Source organism: Megalops cyprinoides, chromosome 1 (genome assembly GCF_013368585.1).
Source record: "Megalops cyprinoides isolate fMegCyp1 chromosome 1, fMegCyp1.pri, whole genome shotgun sequence".
Classification (NCBI taxonomy): Eukaryota; Metazoa; Chordata; class Actinopteri; order Elopiformes; family Megalopidae; genus Megalops; species Megalops cyprinoides.
In genome coordinates this window covers 24,278,331-24,297,110 of record NC_050583.1, presented here as the reverse complement: position 1 = coordinate 24,297,110, position 18,780 = coordinate 24,278,331, and the positions used below count along the sequence as shown (strand labels likewise).

The following is an 18,780-nucleotide window of genomic DNA, read 5'->3' as shown; positions in this document are numbered from 1 at the left end:
TCTGCATTGTACACCGTAATGAGCAGCTCCTCCCCACGTGTCTCGACAGCCCCAGCAACATGGCAGCGACCTGAGATTTCAGACGCCGCTGAAAAGCAATGGCACGTTTTGAGTGAAAGTATCAGACTTACCGGAGCAATCAAGAAGAAAACGCTTAGCAGTAAGATCTTATTAATTATATAGGTGAGGTAGACTGTGCTGCTTTCGGCCAGTGGCATAGTAACGAATGGTAGAGCTAACTATACGAGGCCTGAGAAAATGGGCTCAATTATTTTCACCAAAAGTACACAGCTATGGTCGATAGCTAGCCAGCTAGCTGTTACTGAAAATACTGAACGTGGGGGTTTGTATTGTCGCTTCAGATGATTTTATACCACATTTAAATCTAGTTAGCTAGTTAAGTGGCATTTTTAAAATGTAACACTTTGCAGGGCTGTTTAGCTCTTTCGGTAGGTTGTTGGCGTACTACGAAAACCGTAGCTAATCATGACGAGCTAGCTAGCCAGCGAGTTTGGGTGTTAAGCAGTTGTCATGCTAATGTTGGTAAAATATAGCTACTTAACTAATTGCATTCTGGAGGCGATTTGCTCGCTAGTTTGCTAATTGCGTTTTACCTTCGCGTGTGACTTATCCAGTCCGCTAGCTACCTAACTAGCTAGCCAGGACAGGTAGTTATCTCCTGTCATCATGGCTGGCGAGTTAGCAGATATCAACCACGTAGCGTCAGGGAAATGTAACTATGGTATCTGAGCTGACTTTTCAAGATGGATTGCTAGCTATTTGTGATCATGTTGTCACAGCCAAACTAGAATATGTTCCAACAGCCACAGCGTCACGTGGATACTTATGGTTCTGATGAAATGTTGGGCCTTGGCAGAAGAGTGCCATGTCTTGGATGGAGTTGAAATGTCGATTTGTTTTTCCTTGCTAACAGTTGTAATCGATTATTGGCGAAACGAACAATGCGCCTGCGTGGTTTTATCTATTTGCTAGGTAGATCAGTTTCTCAAATGACATGTGTTGAAAATGACGCAACGTTTAGGTTGTATTGGTAGGAACATATTCGCTCTCGTTTGCGAAGCCATCAGTTGTTGTGTCTGACGTTTAAATAAAGTCCCTGTTCAAGAGAGAAAGAAGTGGATACGGCCATAATGAAGCAAGGGATGTAGCAAATGGCCAGAGCGGTGCTGCGAGTGCTAGTGGTGGTTGTGCCAGAGTGTGTGTCTCAGCAATTCTCTAATCCCCAGGTTTGGACATCGGAGGCCTGTTCCTCTCACCACTTTCCTCTCAGTCTGCTCAATATGGCCAGCGGGGAGGACGATGACCCCATCATACAAGAGGTAGGCTTCTGCTGCTGTCAACAACCACATTTTAAATCCTCAGCAGTAATATGATGCCAGGTGTCTACGTGTAACACATCACACAATTTCAATGATTTCATAGAGAAAGATCTAATTTCTCTTTGGATCAGAAAAAACTGACATGGATCTGCAACTGTTCCTGCTTGTGTAATTGTGAAGGAAATCACAAAGAGTATTTCATCCTCGCAAACTAGTCAAAGTCAAACTTTTTGTCAAACTCTTTGTCCAGTCACTTTACAGTGAAAAGTACATGCAAATTTGTTTACACTGTCCTAGAAACTATACTTCATTACAAAGGATTAGTACCTAGGGGTTTCCAACCTTTTTGTTGTCCCGGACTTCCAGACTTAGACAATGTGAGCAGTTACCCACGATATAAACAAGTCTATTCGATGAATGCCCTACATACTGTTTTTGTCATAGTAATTAGGTTTACTTTTTATTTCTGCATTAAATGCCACCATGGAATATATTTGAATCAAGCACAAAATTTACGTTAACAATCTGAATATAATCTGTGGTTGCTGTGACCCATGCTAGAATTTTAAAAACTGCATTGACGTAGCGGTTAAGATTGCATACATTTCACTGTTTTTGTTTATTGATTTGACTCCTGCATTCTTCTCTGTGACATATAGAAGCCTGGGCATGATTCCACCATCAGTGGTCCAATAACATCTTTATAAGAAAAAGCATAATGACATAAAGCATAACGGGAGATGTGTGACTTTCATCTGTGAGAAACCTGGGCTTGGAGAGAGGAGATTGTTTGGTTAGGCTCTTGCATAGATGAATGAGTTTGACTTGTAATTTAAGTCAAGATGACAGGTTGTGCAGGTTGATCACTGCAGTAAAGTGATTAAGTAAACAAAACCTTGAAAAAAACTGCAGCATACACAGAACAGTGGTGAGTTTAACTTGTACATACTAATTTTGGTACATTTCTCCCACTGTATGTCTTTATCCTACTGCCCATGTTTAAACTTTCTCCTTGGTTCTGGGGAGTGGCATATGACCCTGTCTATCTGTTGGACTGTACACTGATGATACAGTAATGTTCGTGCAGCTGGGAATACAGCATTTACCTATGCTCTTTCTTTCACGATGCCACTTTTGTTCTTCTGATATTATTCATCTAAGAAAAATCTGACCATCGAGTGGGAATGTACTCAGACTTACATTTAGTTAAAAACCCCTTTGCTAATAATACCTTTGTTGCTTGAATTACTACTTCATGAAGAAGCTATATTTAGTGTATTTGAGTATGGTGGGATGTATGCAGACAATGTGTGTATATGTATGTGATGTATGTGTATATATGTGTATGTGTAGGTCAGATTATGTAAATATCAACATTTTATAATTTTTGTTATAATTATCTTTAGATTGACGTATACCTGGCTAAAAGCCTCGCAGACAAGCTCTACCTGTTTCAGGTAAGTTACTGATCTGCTATTCAGAAATTAGACTTACCCTGCCCTGCGTCTATATGCAGAATACATTTTGCTAAAGGCTGATGTGGTTGTTAACGATTCTGTTCAGTGTATTGCATGTGTCGCAGATACATATTGTCAAAAATGTTTGTGCACATCAGCAATGTCTGTGTTTTTAAGGCTATTCTGGTTTGTTATACCTGATGGTAGACCTGAATCATCAGCAGTTTACTGATTAATCATGTTTTTTTTTTCTCTCGCAGTACCCAGTGCGTCCTGCCTCTATGACATACGATGAAGTCACCCATTTATCTGCCAAAATAAAACCAAAACAGCAGAAGGTACATCCAGTGAGGATGGTTTTGTGTGTGTGTGTGTGTGTGTGTGTGTGTGTGTGTGTGTGTGTGAATGTTTTTGCATTTGTGCACGCATGCACATGAAGTCAATGATTTGCGTAACCTCAGTTGTTATATATAACCTAATTATAACCTCGGCTTCAATTATTGTATGTAGCACTCTGACCCTCACCTATAATGTCTTCCATCCAAGGTTGACTTCGGATTTAAAACATCAGCAAACTGTTTACTGTAATATAACCACAAAATTCTGTGTTTGCTCTTATCTGTGCTCTCACTGTTCCCAGTTCAGTGATATCAGTTCTTCCTGGTGGAATAAAATATTATATAGGCGCTTTCTTTTCTTGTGGTAGTCAATGTATCATAAGGACTTGAATCAAAACCTGTACTTGACTTTTTTAAAGTTTGTTGATATGATAATTGTCTTCTGCCGTGTGTAATTGTCTTCTGCTGTGTGTGTCCGTTTGAGGCCAGCTGGGTTGTTGTAACTCATTTCCTAACTTGTTTTCATCATATGGCAAATAGATGCCCATGTCTTTAAGCACTGCTGTACATGATGTTGTAATGCCTTGACTGGCTTAGCATTGTGAGATTTGCAGGATTTCAGTATATGTGAACTGCAGTATGCGGGAGTTACTCCTTATCTTGAGAGATCAGATACACTGTGTCTGCCTGTCCCTGCCAAGGTGGAGCTTGAAATGGCCATCGACACGATGAGCCCCAACTACTGTCGCAGTAAAGGGGAGCAGATTGCGTTGAATGTGGACGGCACCACATCCGAAGACTCAAATACCTACTCAGTGTAAGTCCCCTGGGCTGAATACATTAATGTGTAATATGTGTATTGTGTAATATGTGTAATAAAGGATTAGATGTTGGCCTCTCATTCATAGAAATACAGTTTTGTGAATTTTACTTGGTGTACCCTGGCAACTTTTTCCCACTTATTTCTCTGTAAAAACACATTCTTCGTTAAGTATTATTCGAGTAAATCATTGTGTTAACCATGCCTTCTCTCTCTCCACTGCATTACAGGAAGATGATGGACAAACAGACATTCTCATCCATCCAGGCCACCACCAACACCTCCCGTTATGCTGCTGCTGTCTTCCGTAAAGGTGGGAGAGGGGATGAGTACGGGCTGTTAAATAGATAATTTAGACACATTTTGTAGTTAATATTAGAATGTTTTACTGTGATTGGCTTACATACAGTTTACTAAATGAACAGCATGATAGATCTCAATCAATGAAAAGAAGTTGAATGTACACACATTTCCATGACTTAGCTTGTGTATCCCTCAAGTTTAGATGGTCAACGCTAAAATACTCAACAAGATTAAACAGAAGAAAGCCAATGAAAATAAAAAACATGTAATTCCTGTGTAGGCACAGTAAGGCACAGTTTATTTTTTCTCGCTAAATCTGAGAGTAATAACCATCTTCCTGCAGTCAGTACACATGAATGTGGTTGTAAGTATGAAACATGGTTATGTGTTTTATGGGCTTTGCAGGAGAGCTCCACCTCACCCCGTTGCACGGCATCCTGCAGATGCGCCCCAGCTTCTCCTACTTGGACAAGGCAGACAGCAAGCACCGCGAGAGGGAGGCTGCCAATGAAGGTGAGTCTAAGTGACAAGGATGTTTATTCTGATTTTTCTCATTAATAATGAAGCTAAAACATAAACACTACAGCTTATGTGAGAGTGAAACATGAAGGCTCAGCTGAATCTTGCGTCTCCAGACAGATGACACTGACAGTTGTTTTAATGGGAGAACATGAAATATTTGTGACGTGTACCGGCCTGAACTGATGGTGTTCCTGGGGCTCATGTCTGTCTGTGCTTGCAGGTGGAGACTCCTCTCAGGACGAGGCAGAAGATGATGTCAAGCAGATCACAGTAAGATACAGAGCTATGAGACACACACATACAGAGCTCACATAGCACAAGCTGACTGTATTGAACGGATCTCTGTTAGATTTTTTTTAACCATTGGTGTTTGTCGTGCAGCCAGTGTTGGAGTGTTGTGTAACTGTCTTGTAACAGGTGAGGTTCGCGCGGCCCGAGTCAGAGCAGGCCCGTCAGCGGCGCTTCCAGTCCTACGAGTTTCTGCAGAAGAAGCAGGCGGAGGAGCCGTGGGTCCACCTCCACTACCACGGCATGAAGGTGCTGCATGTGTAGGCGAGGCTAAGGAGAAAATAAAGCAGTGAGCATGAAGACAGGGTGGGGTGCATGAGATGAGTACCAGGGCAGTGGTGCGATAGGGGGCAAAGCGCTTTAGTTAAAGCAGACTGTGTCAGTGGGATGAAGCTACCCATGGGAAAATGTCATGAACTCTTACCTTTTGCCTTTGTCTGTGTAGGATGGCCGTTCGGAGCATGAGAGGCAGTATCTGTTCTGTCAGTCTATGGGTGTGTCGGAGAATACAGAGCTGGTGAAAACACCCAGGTGGGTCCCGCTGGAAGGGGCGTTGACTACTGGCATGACTGGGGTCTTAGGCCTGAGTATTTGGGGGGGGGTTAGAGGAGAATAGAATGTAAGTTTTTCCTAAATTCCAGAGATTCAGGAGGTGTCAGTATGTTTCTTTCTAGGCAAGATCTGAAAGAGTCCCCCAATTTTTCTCTCCTAGTGAATACCTGGCCATGCTTATGCCCCCTGTAGCAGAGGAGAAGATGTGAGTATGGAACACCTTGCTGTGTATACTTGCAGTAACTTGCATATAAGCGAAGTGGACATGCAGTGATTGTTGTTTTTTCACCTCTGCCTTAAAGTGTGAAGCCGGTTGGTCCCAGCAATGTGCTGTCTATGGCCCAGCTGAGAACCCTGCCACTGGGAGAGCAAGTGAGGACTCTGATGAAAAATGGTGAGCGGAACTCAGTGGACCTGCTCGACTTACTTAATGAGCAGATGAATCAGTCTGTGGGAAATTACTGGTCTTGGAGTTGCTTTTTGATGTAACTGAATAATTGATGAATGATGTAGCGCTCAGCAGAGTGTGCATGAAATGGTTACATGGCAAGGTGGGCTCAATACTGTCATCAACTTTTTTTTCTATTTGTCATGCTTCCTCATATTATCCGATGAGTATAACACGTCTGTGATTCTCACTGTTGTCAATCTCACGTCATTCCAGTTAAGGTCATGCCCTTTGCCAATCTGATGGGGCTACTGACCTCAGGCACAGACTCCACTGCAGTACTGCGCTGTGTTCAGCAGGTGGCAATGTTGGTCCAGGGGAACTGGGTCGTCAAGAGGTGAGTTCAGCATGGATTTTACATTAGCACTTTGAAATATTTGAAAGTGGAGGGGCATTGACATCAAAATCCATTTCATTTTGTATACATCGTTATTGTGTGTGTGTGTGTGTGTGTATGTATATGTATTCATGTAGATACACAGTACCAGTCAACAGTTGGGACACTCCTACTTTTTCTTTATTTTTTACTATTTTCCACAATTTAGAATAACAGTAAAGGCATCAAAACTATGGAATAACATGAATGGAATTATGCAGTGCCCAAAAAAGTGTTAAACAAATCAAAACTGTCTTATATTTTAGATTCTTCAAAATAGCCAAAAATGTGTTTTTTAATTATTTTTTTTTTCATACACACACATCAACCTCACTATTTATATTTATCTAAGAAACAAATCTCAAACATTTAAGTATAAGTCTTTCAGTCAAAATGTCTTTGAATGCATGTTTTCCATTATCCTAGTCAGGTGTGTCCAAACTTTTGACTGTCGCTGTATATATTTGTGTAGTGAAGTTATGTTGAAAAAGTGTGTTGGTGAGTATGGTGTTTGATTCTTTAAAAGCTAATGCAAACAGTGTAAAACAATAGCAGATCCATCCCAGTGTTTGTGGTGGTGTAAGACGCACTATTCAAGCACATTAAAACAATATGGCATGCGGTCTAAAGGTCTTAAAGAAGGCCTCACAGTCCTTGTCCTGAAGCCTCCCTTTTTGTTAGTACAAAAAAGTGTTAACAATAATACTCCTGTGCCTACTCTGGTTTACTAATACAGTTTGTCAAACATTGGTGGACTCCTCCCTGTAGCAGGGGAGTGTATTGTTCAGTATTGCTTGATCTTTACCCATAAATGTTCTCTATCCTCAGTGACGTGCTGTACCCTAAGAGCAGCTACAGTCCATACAGTGGAGTGCCTGCAGAAGTGCTTTGCCGAGGCAGAGATTATGTGGTGAGTGGCTGTGTCCGGGGCTGTAGCAAGACATCGTCATTTAGACAGGAAGAGCCTCAGCACTGAGTGACACGCATGAGAATACATAATGTATGCAATATTCTGCGCCTTTTGTGTAATGTAATGAATGAATGGAAGCCCAATTAAGCAATTCAAATTGGTGATACTCTCTCTTTATAGTTCTTTGTTTTTGTGGGGTCAGATTGAATAACGGTACACTGCACAAGTAATCTTGCATAATGGGTCGGGTTTCAACATGGAAGTATATGCATATGGAATTGCATTTAATGAAACGCCAGATGTAATTGTTTGGAGTTTTACACTCATTTGCATTCAGATCGTTGCATTCCAGTGAGAGAAGTGCAGTTTCTTTTAACGTAAGTAATAAAAGTGCTCAGGTGAAAAATGATACTGTGTCTAAATTCACATTTCATGTGGTCCCTTTGCCTGTCAGATGTGGAGGTTCACACAAGAGCGCTCTGTGCTGCGAAAGGAGGTGGCAGCGGTAATCAAGGTATGTGCAGCAAGATAGTACACATCTGTTCACTGCAGTGCTCTAACCAAGCACAAGGTGTCAGCAGAGCCCTATAGTATTTAAGCTGAAGCATTAAGGAACTGTTGGGGTTTTTAAAATGAGGATTATTTACTCCATTCCAGCAAGTGTTTGGTACAGATAGCTTGTTTTTTCACTGCTAGCATAATGCATAAATCTATAATCTGGTAACATGTTAACATGAAGTACGTTTGACCAGATATTCTTATGCAGATGCTGATTTGGGTCTGTTTAGTATCAGTAAAACATTGGCTACTTATTACAACTCATTATTTCATTTTTCAGAGTGGTGTGGCCATAAAATTGTGTTAAGCCATTTGACCACTTTTTTAAAATTGCCTTTTAGTTGAAGGTACCACTCTTTCTTCTTTAGAAAAGTGAGCCTCGGGAAAAGTTTTATCCTAGTGTCTGTAAACCCACAATGAAAACTGAAAGCTTTTTCCCCTTTTTGTTCGACAAAACCACCTACGAACATTAATACTGTAGTGCTTGTTGTACTGTTTTGGGTTGCATATACCACACTCATGTCATTAACTCTATTAGTCTTGATTCTATAAAAGATGAGAAGAATGTTGTCATTCAAAGACAGTAAAGGAATTATAATCTTTTCCAAGTCATGCATTACATAAGGTGTATTTTTACAGGGTTGGTTTGGCTTGAAAGGTTATCTAAATACCAGTGGCATCCTGTTAGAAGCATACTTGTTCAAAGGAATTTCGGTATCTCAGTTCATTCAAGGGTGTCCTTGATGAATCCTAGACTGGAAGCCAAGCCCTCGAGATAGCGGCAAATTGTGATTTAATGTTGTCCGCTCTGTGGGCTATGCCCATTTTTCTCCCAGTGGGAGTCAGTAACTTGGTGTGCCTCTCTGTCTGTGCCTGTCTCTGTCTGACCCGGCCTGTCTCCTCTGCTCTGTACCCTCAGCTCCCCCCAGAGGACGTGAAGGACTTTCTGGAGCAAATGTCTGTGCCCCGGGTTAACCGCGGCTGGGAGTTCCTCCTGCCCAGCGACACCGAGTTTGTGAGGAAGCACCCGGATGTAGCGCAGCGACAGTACATGCTCTGGCTCGGCATCCAGGCCAAGTAGGAACACCAGCACCTGTGCACCAAGGGCTTCCTGATTTAGAGGGGGGGACATGATGTTTAACCCCACTGCACAAAGGCTTGTCACTGTCAATCATATCAGCCTCAAGTCTGGTGGAATAAGCTATTTTAATTTTTTATATGAATGATATAGCTATTTTCCTCTGCTGTAGAAATCAACTGAGAGTTTGGTTAGATCCTTCCCTTCATTTCCAAGACATCCAAGCATACTGCAAGATTTAGGTTGCTATATACTTAGGTTACTTTTTGTAAATAGCAATGTGTTTACATGCTGAGAGAAAATGCATTGTGTTCTCTTTGGAGGCCTTTCTTGGGGTTACAGCCTGTGTGTCATTTCACAGATTGGAAAAGGTATTCAACCTCTCCAAAGAAGACATGATGGCAAAAAGGCAGGAACCCCAAATGGGTAAGTCTGCAGCTTCATCATGTACTCTCCAGAGGTCTCCAGAGTGTGGACTTACAGGCTGTACATTACTGGTTATATTACATTTCTGCCCATCCTTTCACCTATGAATCTATGTTAGATGTTTTAATGTAGGAGGTTGAGTTAAAAAGAAAAACACTGTTTGGATCTTTTAGAAGAAGCTTGTCATGCAGAGTAAAAGTGGCAGTAAATTCCCTGTGCTGTGAATTCAGCATCTGTATGTGATATGACAGCTGAGCTTGGGGGTAACCTGATAATTCTGTTTCTCAGAAGATTGCTGCCAGTGCAGTGCTCTGGCGTTAACGTGCCTGTCAGTATCCAGAAGTTTTAGAAGTAGCGCTCCTCCCCTGCAGTGCAAGGAAATCTCCTGCACAGAGTCTGAAAGTTGCATAACCCTAGGAACATGCTCAGGAAGGCTTTGTCGGTAAATGGCATACCGTGTATAAAAAAGATCCCACAGCCAGTTCAGGATCAAGTTTGTGTGTGTAAATGGTCAGTAAATGAGACCCCTGGTTCTTTTAGAAGCTGAAATTGAGAGCGGGGTCCAGAATGGAATCGGTAGCAAGTTTCGGCCATCATGTCTTGCAGAAGCGGTGCAGGTGAGCGGTGAGCAGCGGCTGAAGGCCGCGCGAGAGCTGGCCAGAGAGAAAGAGGCCTCCCTGCAGAAGGACCTGGACCAGCGGCACCAGGGCGGGCCAAAGGGTGCCGCTGTGCAGGTGAAGGAGGAGCCGCTGAGCGACGCCGAGGAGCCCATGGACACCTCTCTCCCCAACGGCTCCCTCAATGGCTACCCGGGCGCTGGCTCCCCCACGGACCCTCTCAATGGTCACGGCAGCCACGCCCCCACCCAAGAGCTCCTGGACTTTGTGGGGGCTACCTTTCGTAAACACTTTGTTCTGACTCTGAGCGAGGTGAAGCGTCTTTTCAACCTGCACCTAGCCAGCCTGCCCCCTGGACACTGCCTGTTTGGGGGCATCTCTGACCGGCTGCTACAGGATACCATACTGCTGAGCCACTGCCGACAGATCCTGGTGCCTGTGAGTACTTGCAACAGTCACTGCTCACTTAAAGTTTTATATTTATGTACATATTGTCATGTAGCAGACAGTCTTATCCAGAGTGACTTCATCGTTTACAGCTTCTACATGTTATCCTTTTATACAGCTGGGTATTTACTGAGGCAACTGTTTGTATCCTTTCTCAAGGGTACAAAGGCAGTGCCACAGCAGTTTTTGTGATTTAATGTTGTCCACTTTCTTAACATTTTTTTTGCTGGTGTGTGCAAACCATCACAATATGTTTTGTCAGTGCCACTTTAACCACCATAGTAAAATTCAGATAGTTACTTTGTCAAGGGGGAGTGACAGATTGTGGCGAAAACAGCACATTTCATGGGTATTTCATGGTTGCGGCTATACCACATTACATGAAGACATCTTGAACCAGTCATCACAGCAGCTGGCATGTGGAATTTATGGGTGGCGTTTTCTAATTTTCTGTAATAAGGAAACATGGGAGTCAGATGGATCTGCAGTCCTCTGGCATTATGCTCCTCTCTAGCCTCCAGGGATATCTGTGTATAGCGTGTGGTCAGATCAAGTGCAGAAAATGGACACTCTGCTTTTTAAAAGAAAGCAGCAGGTTTCAGTTGTCATGGCCACTGCAACTGGTATGGCTCTCACCCGCATGTTGGAGCAGTAATTTTATTACATGCTTTATGGATACAGAGTTGACACAGTGAAATTGTGTGACTAAAGGGTCACGTTTCCAGAATCATATGACTTCAGTAAACTAGGACTCAGTAATTCATTGCCCATATTTTTTTCTTTTTCATTTATTAAGTTAACTTAATATGGGGCAGTAGGTAGACAATACTGGTTTTGATGGGCAGTACTGATTTTCGCGAATAAGTTAAATGTGTATATCTGTTGCACACTGAGAATATTTGTAATTTTTGTAATTTTTCATGAGTTTCAAAGTGTTCAGATGGGATATTATGGCCTTACCATTATGTTTGTGTTTGTTGCACATGCAGTAATTACGAATTGCAGCAGAAAACAATAAACAGATGAAGCTATAGGCTGGATATAATGCCGACCATGTTGTCTGAACAAGATATTGGAATAGTGAACAGTAATGTTAGAATCATAACAATGAATAATTTTAAAATGGTTAAAAAATTCCATAACAATGCTGTCATTTTGAGGCAGAATATTTGAGGTTTTTTTGATTTTTGAAGCAATCCAAGAGTATATATAGAGATGAACTCATTTCTCTTTGGCCTGGTTACAGGCAAAAACAGCTCCAGTGGGGTATTGTGAAGTGTGACTGTGCCAGTAAATTGCATTACCCACAGTGCCTTGCAACAGGCCACAAAGAACAGATGTAGATATTGTCTGAAAATGATGAAGTAAGCTATCCAGACAGGACAGGCAAATAATGAGAAGTATTTTAATGTGTGGTGGAGGATGTTTTGATGATATAATGCAGCAAAAAAAATAAGATGGTGAAGGAAAAGATGATAGGAAGAAAGTGCAAAATGAGCCGTTTATTGTGTAGCCATTCTGTGCGTTCAGCTATGGTTAGATCGTACGGAAGTAAATGCTTGTATGGAGTCTGACCTTAGGGCCATTCTGGTTTACAGTGAGACAACCCTAAAGGGCATCTCCTGGATCTGTATAGGTATGGGAGCATATATAGGAGTATGTCCTACCAACCTGTAATTTTATGGATTTAATTTTGAAAATTAGGGCTGCTCCAAAAGACCCTAGCACAGGCTGAGTTTAATGTTGGCATGTCCTATGTGCCTTTGTATGTTACATTTGTTTAGGCTATTTGAGTGCTGTTCTACCCAAAACAAGTCACTCTGCAGTGCTGGACAGGACACTACATTATTAACTCTTTTCAGTTATGACTTCAACAATTCAAGTCATTACTTAAATAGAAATATTTAAGGTTTAATATCTTAAGTAATAACTGCTTATATGACCTAAACTGGGCTTAGTCCTTAATTTACACTTTGAGCATGTGCATCTTCAGATCAGTTTTCATTTTAAAATTTCATAATTGCACCTTTCCCCTATTTTTTTTACTTCAGGTGAGTATTTTTATTCTGTGCCCGGGCTCCTTATTCTGTTCTCCCTCTCCTTGGTGTCTTTGTCTCTTTGAACCAGAGATTTCATTAATCGCCACCGTTATGGAGCAGAGAGAGATTTTAGGCCTTGCTTCTGTGGGAATGCCTGGTTTCACCCTCTGCCTTCCTAAACGGCACTGGAAATTGCTTTGAATGGGGTGGTGTGTTGCTCAATACAAAGCCTGAGAATCAGTGTGAGGGCAGTGATTTGTGAACTGCTGAATTTTGACCTTTTCTCAGTGCCCATAGCAAAGTAAATCTTTCATGAATGGTACATGGATGATTAAATCGCTTTCCTTAACTTAGCTTTGAACATTTTGAACCAAAGGGCAAAAATGGTCAACCCAGATTTCACCCAAACACAGTGAAGGGTGTGAGCTGTTATGGTTGATTTTCCAGTCTGAGCGCTGAGCTCTGGCTTATTCTCCGTGTCCCACTCAGCAAACAATGTAATTGCGTGGGGGTGAACGTCACGGAGAAAGGCTGTCTCCCCCCCAAATGTGTCAGAGGGTGTAAGCCCCGCGGGCCACGTTCTTCTGCACCGTGTCTGTATTTACGGTAATAACAATCCTCTCTATTCTAGTGTCCTCAGAGTTCATGGCGACAGTCCAGTGAGCTCTGGGCAGGGCTTTCTCTTCCTGTAGGATGTAGCTTTTTCCCCTCAGAGTCTGGGATCAATAAACAAGCAGCTTCAGCACAGAGGCCCAGTGTGCGCTCGGAGGGAAGTAGGTGAAGTGTGACGTGGGACTGCGAGGCTGGCATTCTCAGGTTCTGCGCAGGGAGATGGCGCTCTGATCTCTCAGGGTGATTAGATTCTCATGGGAACAGGGTGCCTTGGGGTCAGAGGAATTCATCATCAATGGAGAGAAAAGGTTGAGTACTTCTGGTTGTGGATCCTTATTCCCCCTAGAAGCTGAACTCTCAAAGCCAATGTTAATTCACTGTTGTGTAAAAGAAAGTTTTCATGGATGAGAAAGCGTGCGTTGAATGTTGTGAATTAAAGCGCCAGATGAGTGGATGCATATTGGCATATTAAGCATCAGTAAGCTCTTGCTTACTGATGCTTAATAGAAACCTAATTCAGTATAATGCAGGATTTTTGAGGGAGCTGCAATGTAGCACCTGCAGCTCCTGATTTAGTTCCATCCTACCACATTGAAATGAGGGCTCTGTTGACCTTTGGTACTTCACCCTTCAATTTAGTGGGAATACTCCTTAAGGAAGATAAATCGACAACACTAAAACATAATAAACAAATATCACTGTCAGATAACTGGGATTATTTATGGGTATATATTATCACTGAATGAAAAGTGATAGGAGTGATGAACTGCAGCGTGATCAGTAGAATCACATATCAACCTCTTTACAGTGCCATTTTTAAGGACAGCAGATAGTGCTCTTGAAATTGGTAAAATTTTGCAAAAAATGATGCTCTTATTCAGCGATGCATATAAGCAGTGCTCCATTAATTCTAATAGCTGATCACTTTTCAGTGCACCAATGAATTATATGTTCATCGTTGTTGAAGACTGATGATTCATGTGTTTTTGTTGTCACGCCGCTCCTGGGGCCATGACATCACCAGGCATTGGAGGAGTGTTTTTGGCATCTGTTTTCTCCAAAAGTCAGTGATCAGGAATGTTGTTTAGTCTGTGCACTCCACTGAGAGGCATACAGCCAAGGAAGAACATGTTGGTCTCCTGTACCATCTCGGGTCCCTGATTTGCTTAAAAATTGAGTCCAGCCAGATTGGTTGGTTTATATTTTGTTTTGTTAGTGAAAATGAAAGTATAGGGAATTGTGTTTGTGTGTGTGTAGCGTTCAGTACGTTGAGAATTGTGTCGCTTTGAAAAATGATCATTGACAGTAACTGTGATCGATGATCAGCTCCAAAAACAACAGAAAACCAATAAATTCCCTACATTTATCACATGTGCCAGAGTTATGCAACGTTCAGTTAATGGGCTTGTGGTTAATGTGTAATTCCTTGTTGTTTTAAGCCCATTCAAAAAGCTCTGATAGCCCAGGAATCTACCCATGTTGCTTACAAGCTGTGTGTGTGGAGGGTATTTATAAGATCTCTCTTTGGTCAAGCTTAGCATGTAATCTCCTTCTGCACAGGGTTATTGGATTTGGAGTAGGGCAGGAAACTAGATGTTGCATAATGGCTATTATTGGTTGAGAAGACAAAGCCCATTATTGGCTGAAGTGGCAGTGTGTTTGGAGTCGTGAAGTATTTTTGCAAGATGTTTGGCCTTCCAGTTTTACTCTGTGGATCAAATGCACTTAGCCAGAGAAGGAAAGGAGAGATTGGAGACTACTATAAAAATAACTACGCAAAAAAAATTGGCATTGAAAAACTGTTTAAGTGTGGCACTGGCACTGGCACTGGCACTGGAAAACTATTTAAGTGTTACAAAGTGCCTTTGCACTATTCACACCCTGTCTCTCACCTACTGTAGTTTGTCTCTGTTCTCATTGTATCAAAAACCACCTCCTGACTGCCTCAGTTGTTCGTTGTTTGTTTAGCTGCTCCAGTTTCCCCACTTTCGTCTCTTTATCGATCGGTCCCCAATACAGTGTCTCCCTCTATCTGATCCACCACACTCGAGTATTGACTACCCTGCGTTTGCAAAGCTCATCTCCAGGGAAAGTAGTCGGCCGCTTGCAGGCTGTTTGGTTTGGTCCGAGGAGGCCAGGGAGAGGGAGGCTGCCAGCTGGGATGCCTTCAACATACTCTGCGACGCATCCTGTTTTACTTTCCTGTTTGTTTAGTCTCATGAGGACATCTGTAGCCATTTTCCTTTTCCTTTAAATTGTTTCTGTGCTTTTGTCCTGCTTGTGGTTGACGAAGCAGTCAATCACTGTGACATGGATTTCATATTGTGCAGCTTTGCCTTTACCGTTGCCTAAGTACGAAGTTGTTACCTCAGTACCAGTACGTGTAGAAGGTGGTATTTGAATTAGGTCCTATCAAGCTCATTACCTAGCCGCTGTGATTTTTTTAAATATTCTCTAGGCCAAGTTACATGCGTAATTATTGTAATATTCATGGCTCTTTTTTCCTCCCCCTCTAGTTTCCTGCTCAGAGCTCAGCTGCAGCGGACGAGCAAAAGGTTTTTGCAGTGTGGGAGACTGGAGAAACATTCGACAAGGTGAGAGCACACCAGTGCCTTCCTCTGTGTGTGCGAGTGTGAGTGAATTGTAGTGTGCAAGGTATTGGGATTCATTACATATTATTATTTGGGTTGTCTGTCAAAGCTTCAGCTTCTGTCTCCAGTTGCTGCATGTCTGTTTTTGAGGCTCTGTGTAGTGTGCCAACATTAGAGACCATGGTAGATGAGCATGTTGACTCTGCATGTCTGTGCTAGTGCTTATCTGCGTTTGTGCTCATGCACACATTTTTTTTCTCGTGCCTGTGCTTGCACTTTTATCTAGGCTTGTCCTCATGCTCTTTGTTCTGAACCTCTGTGTTGTTCCTCTCCCAGCACCGCCAGGTCCTGTTTGAGATCTTCATGAAGAACTACCGTGTCAGAAGGAGCATCATCCAGACTCGGCTGACGCAAGAGCTGGGCGATGCGGTCACCAAGGCGGATGTCGATAGGTTGCTCAAGGTGACTAGGGTCTCTGTCCTCCCTACAGCAAGCTACTGTGAAGTCTGAGCTCTTTGTATAAGTCAAATATCTGCTACCCTGAGTTCAAAAGTGCTATTATCCCGTGGTGCTTAGGTGATTGTTGCTTTGAACATTTGTGTGCTGATTGTGTGCTGTTTTTTTCTTTCAGGAGTGTTGTATGAGCTATGGAGGGATGTGGTACCTGAAGGGCACAGTGCAGTCCTGACAGTAAGAGGCCACCCTGGGGGGTTCCATCATTCAGTCATCTCCTCCAGAGCTCAGTGGGAGGGCTCTACATGGGGAGGGAAGGCAGACACATGGACCAATCGCTGCCCTCCTGCCTCCAGCCAGTAGAGCGGGGGGGTTGGGGGACAAAGATACCAGTTATCTGCTCCAGACCATATGCCATTGTTAATTCACCTGAAGTCATAACTGAGCTTGGATAAAGCGGCAAAGAGATAAAGAGCCAAAGCTTGAATAGATCACCGTGCGTATTATAAAAGGGCTGGAGGATGACATCTTTTTGGCATAAATGTGTATATATATTTTTGAGGACAGTGAGAGTAAAGTATGCGGTTTAAGTGCTTGAACTCAAAAAGCAATGCTTAATTATTTCTGATTTAATCTCACAAGATGAAAGGCGGGAAATAGATTTGACCAATAAAGAGGTGTAGTTTATAATATGAGTTTATCCTGAATTTGGCCTCTGGAAAAGAAAGTAAATCAACAGTGTGGTTTTTTTTCTGTTTCTCAGTTATTTATGAGGGAATATGCCTCTACTTTTGTCTTTGGCCTTAAGATGTGAACCTCATCATTGGAGGCATTTTTCTTTTGTGTTTCATTTCTCTCACTTTGGATGTCAGGAGACCACCGGATGGGGTGTTTGGAATTGGAAGCAGAACATTTGGTATCCATGTAACTCCTTGTCACTCAGCACATATATGCAAATAAGAAAAATATACCACTTTTAATGAATCAAAGGGCAAAGATTTAATTTTTTGAAATCTGATTACCACCTGACTCCAGAGTGATGCAAAATAAAGTGATATTTTGTAGGAAACAGATGTTCAGAAAGACAGTGTACATGCTCTGTCCCTGTTCATGTGGATTTTATTATATTCATTTAATAATCCACTGACCCAGTATTTACAAAATGCACTTTGATATACTAAATATGACAAATGGGGGAAAATCTTCATGTTTAACCAAAGTAAAATACTGGGCAATGAGTGGATTTATTTATGTCCGATGATTTAATTTCTGTATGAAATTTTTCTTCCTTCAGTATCTTACTTTTCAAATTCCTCAGCCCACATTTCTCTAGTACATTCATTTAAGCTAAGTCTGTTATTGTCAATATAACAGAGAAAGTTTTTTCATCTGTTGTATAATGCTGCTTCAATTTTTTCAAATTGTCTTGGCAAAGAATCCATGAATGCCTTGTCTGGGATTTGGGATATTTGACATTTTGAAATTGGTAAAAGACATTGAAACAAGAAGCTTTCATTACTGCATACTTCAAGATCTCGGAGAGCGCTGCAGGGTCCTTTGTGAGGAAGTACCTGATTTTGTGCAATTCATGAACTATGTGATGAAATCAATAGGGGTCATGAATTTCATTTTCTTTTCCCATATCTGTTTCCGCCAAATACTTTTGTTACATGAATGGCTACATGGATCTCCTCCTTTTCAGTGTTTTAAATTTGGTACCTCAGGCAAACGGGCAGGGTGAAAACATTAGAGGACGGTTTACTCCTGTTACCACAGTTATGTTTTTGTCCCTCCCCTGTCTATGTAACCACCGACTGTCCAAAGGTCATAACTGTCACAGATGGCCGTTGTAGTGCCTCAGTTTCTGGGTTACGGTTAACTTTACGGTTAACTTGGACAGAAATCAGTGGTTTTCAAAACCAACATGAGTCAAGCCTTAAAGTTGTAGTTCTCTATAGAAGAAAGTGAAGGGTGATTATGGAAGTGACAATATTTAGCCATTTATTTCATGTTCATACCAGAATAATGTGGGTGATCATGGCAGTCAAAATGACGTTGGGTTATTTTGCATTATGCTGGAGTAAGTGATCGGGTGGAGTGATAAACGACGGTGGCCTGTGTCAGTGCATTTGGAATAACTGCAATCTGAGGTCAAAATGGAAGTGCCTCCTCTTCAATTCAGGAGATAATCCTCTTTAGTTTAACTGAATAATTTACTAACATAAGACCAAAAGAAATTCCAACCACGTCATACTCAAAGGTAGTTGTTTTTTCCAAGTTTTTTTTAACATTGAAAACAGGGTCTGGAACACTTTGAATAATTACTTGTGTAAAAAGGCCTACACAGTAAAAACATTCTTCAAAGTGTTTCCTGTATTCTGAATTACACACTTGGATAAAGTGTGTACAGCAATTTCCCCACCCTAGCTGATGCATTAGGACCTGGTAGTAATCATTTCAACATGGACTACCTACAGATCACTGTATTTGTGTTTTTCCAATGGTATTTTGTCTCATTCAATAAAGCACTGCAATAATGTCATGTTTCCACTTGCCTTTTTATATATTATAAACAGATGTACTGCATTCCACTTTTAAATTTTCA

At 41.8% G+C, this 18,780-nt stretch overlaps 1 protein-coding gene across 1 annotated transcript; it reads left to right on the top strand.

Annotated features, from left to right (window-relative positions):
- Window positions 1-27: 27 nt before the first annotated feature.
- On the top strand, window positions 28-17,490 carry polr3e (polymerase (RNA) III (DNA directed) polypeptide E). Its single transcript, XM_036529234.1, has 21 exons — window positions 28-160; window positions 1,248-1,340; window positions 2,747-2,797; window positions 3,058-3,135; window positions 3,837-3,952; window positions 4,186-4,268; window positions 4,664-4,771; window positions 5,001-5,050; window positions 5,198-5,317; window positions 5,514-5,599; window positions 5,781-5,825; window positions 5,923-6,014; window positions 6,285-6,405; window positions 7,273-7,354; window positions 7,809-7,868; window positions 8,832-8,989; window positions 9,352-9,416; window positions 10,023-10,471; window positions 15,648-15,725; window positions 16,059-16,184; window positions 16,354-17,490. The coding sequence occupies exons 2-21, from the start codon at window positions 1,302-1,304 to the stop codon at window positions 16,408-16,410; spliced, it is 2,064 nt and encodes a 687-aa protein (XP_036385127.1). The 5' UTR covers window positions 28-160; window positions 1,248-1,301; the 3' UTR covers window positions 16,411-17,490.
- The last annotated feature ends 1,290 nt before the right edge of the window (window positions 17,491-18,780 follow it).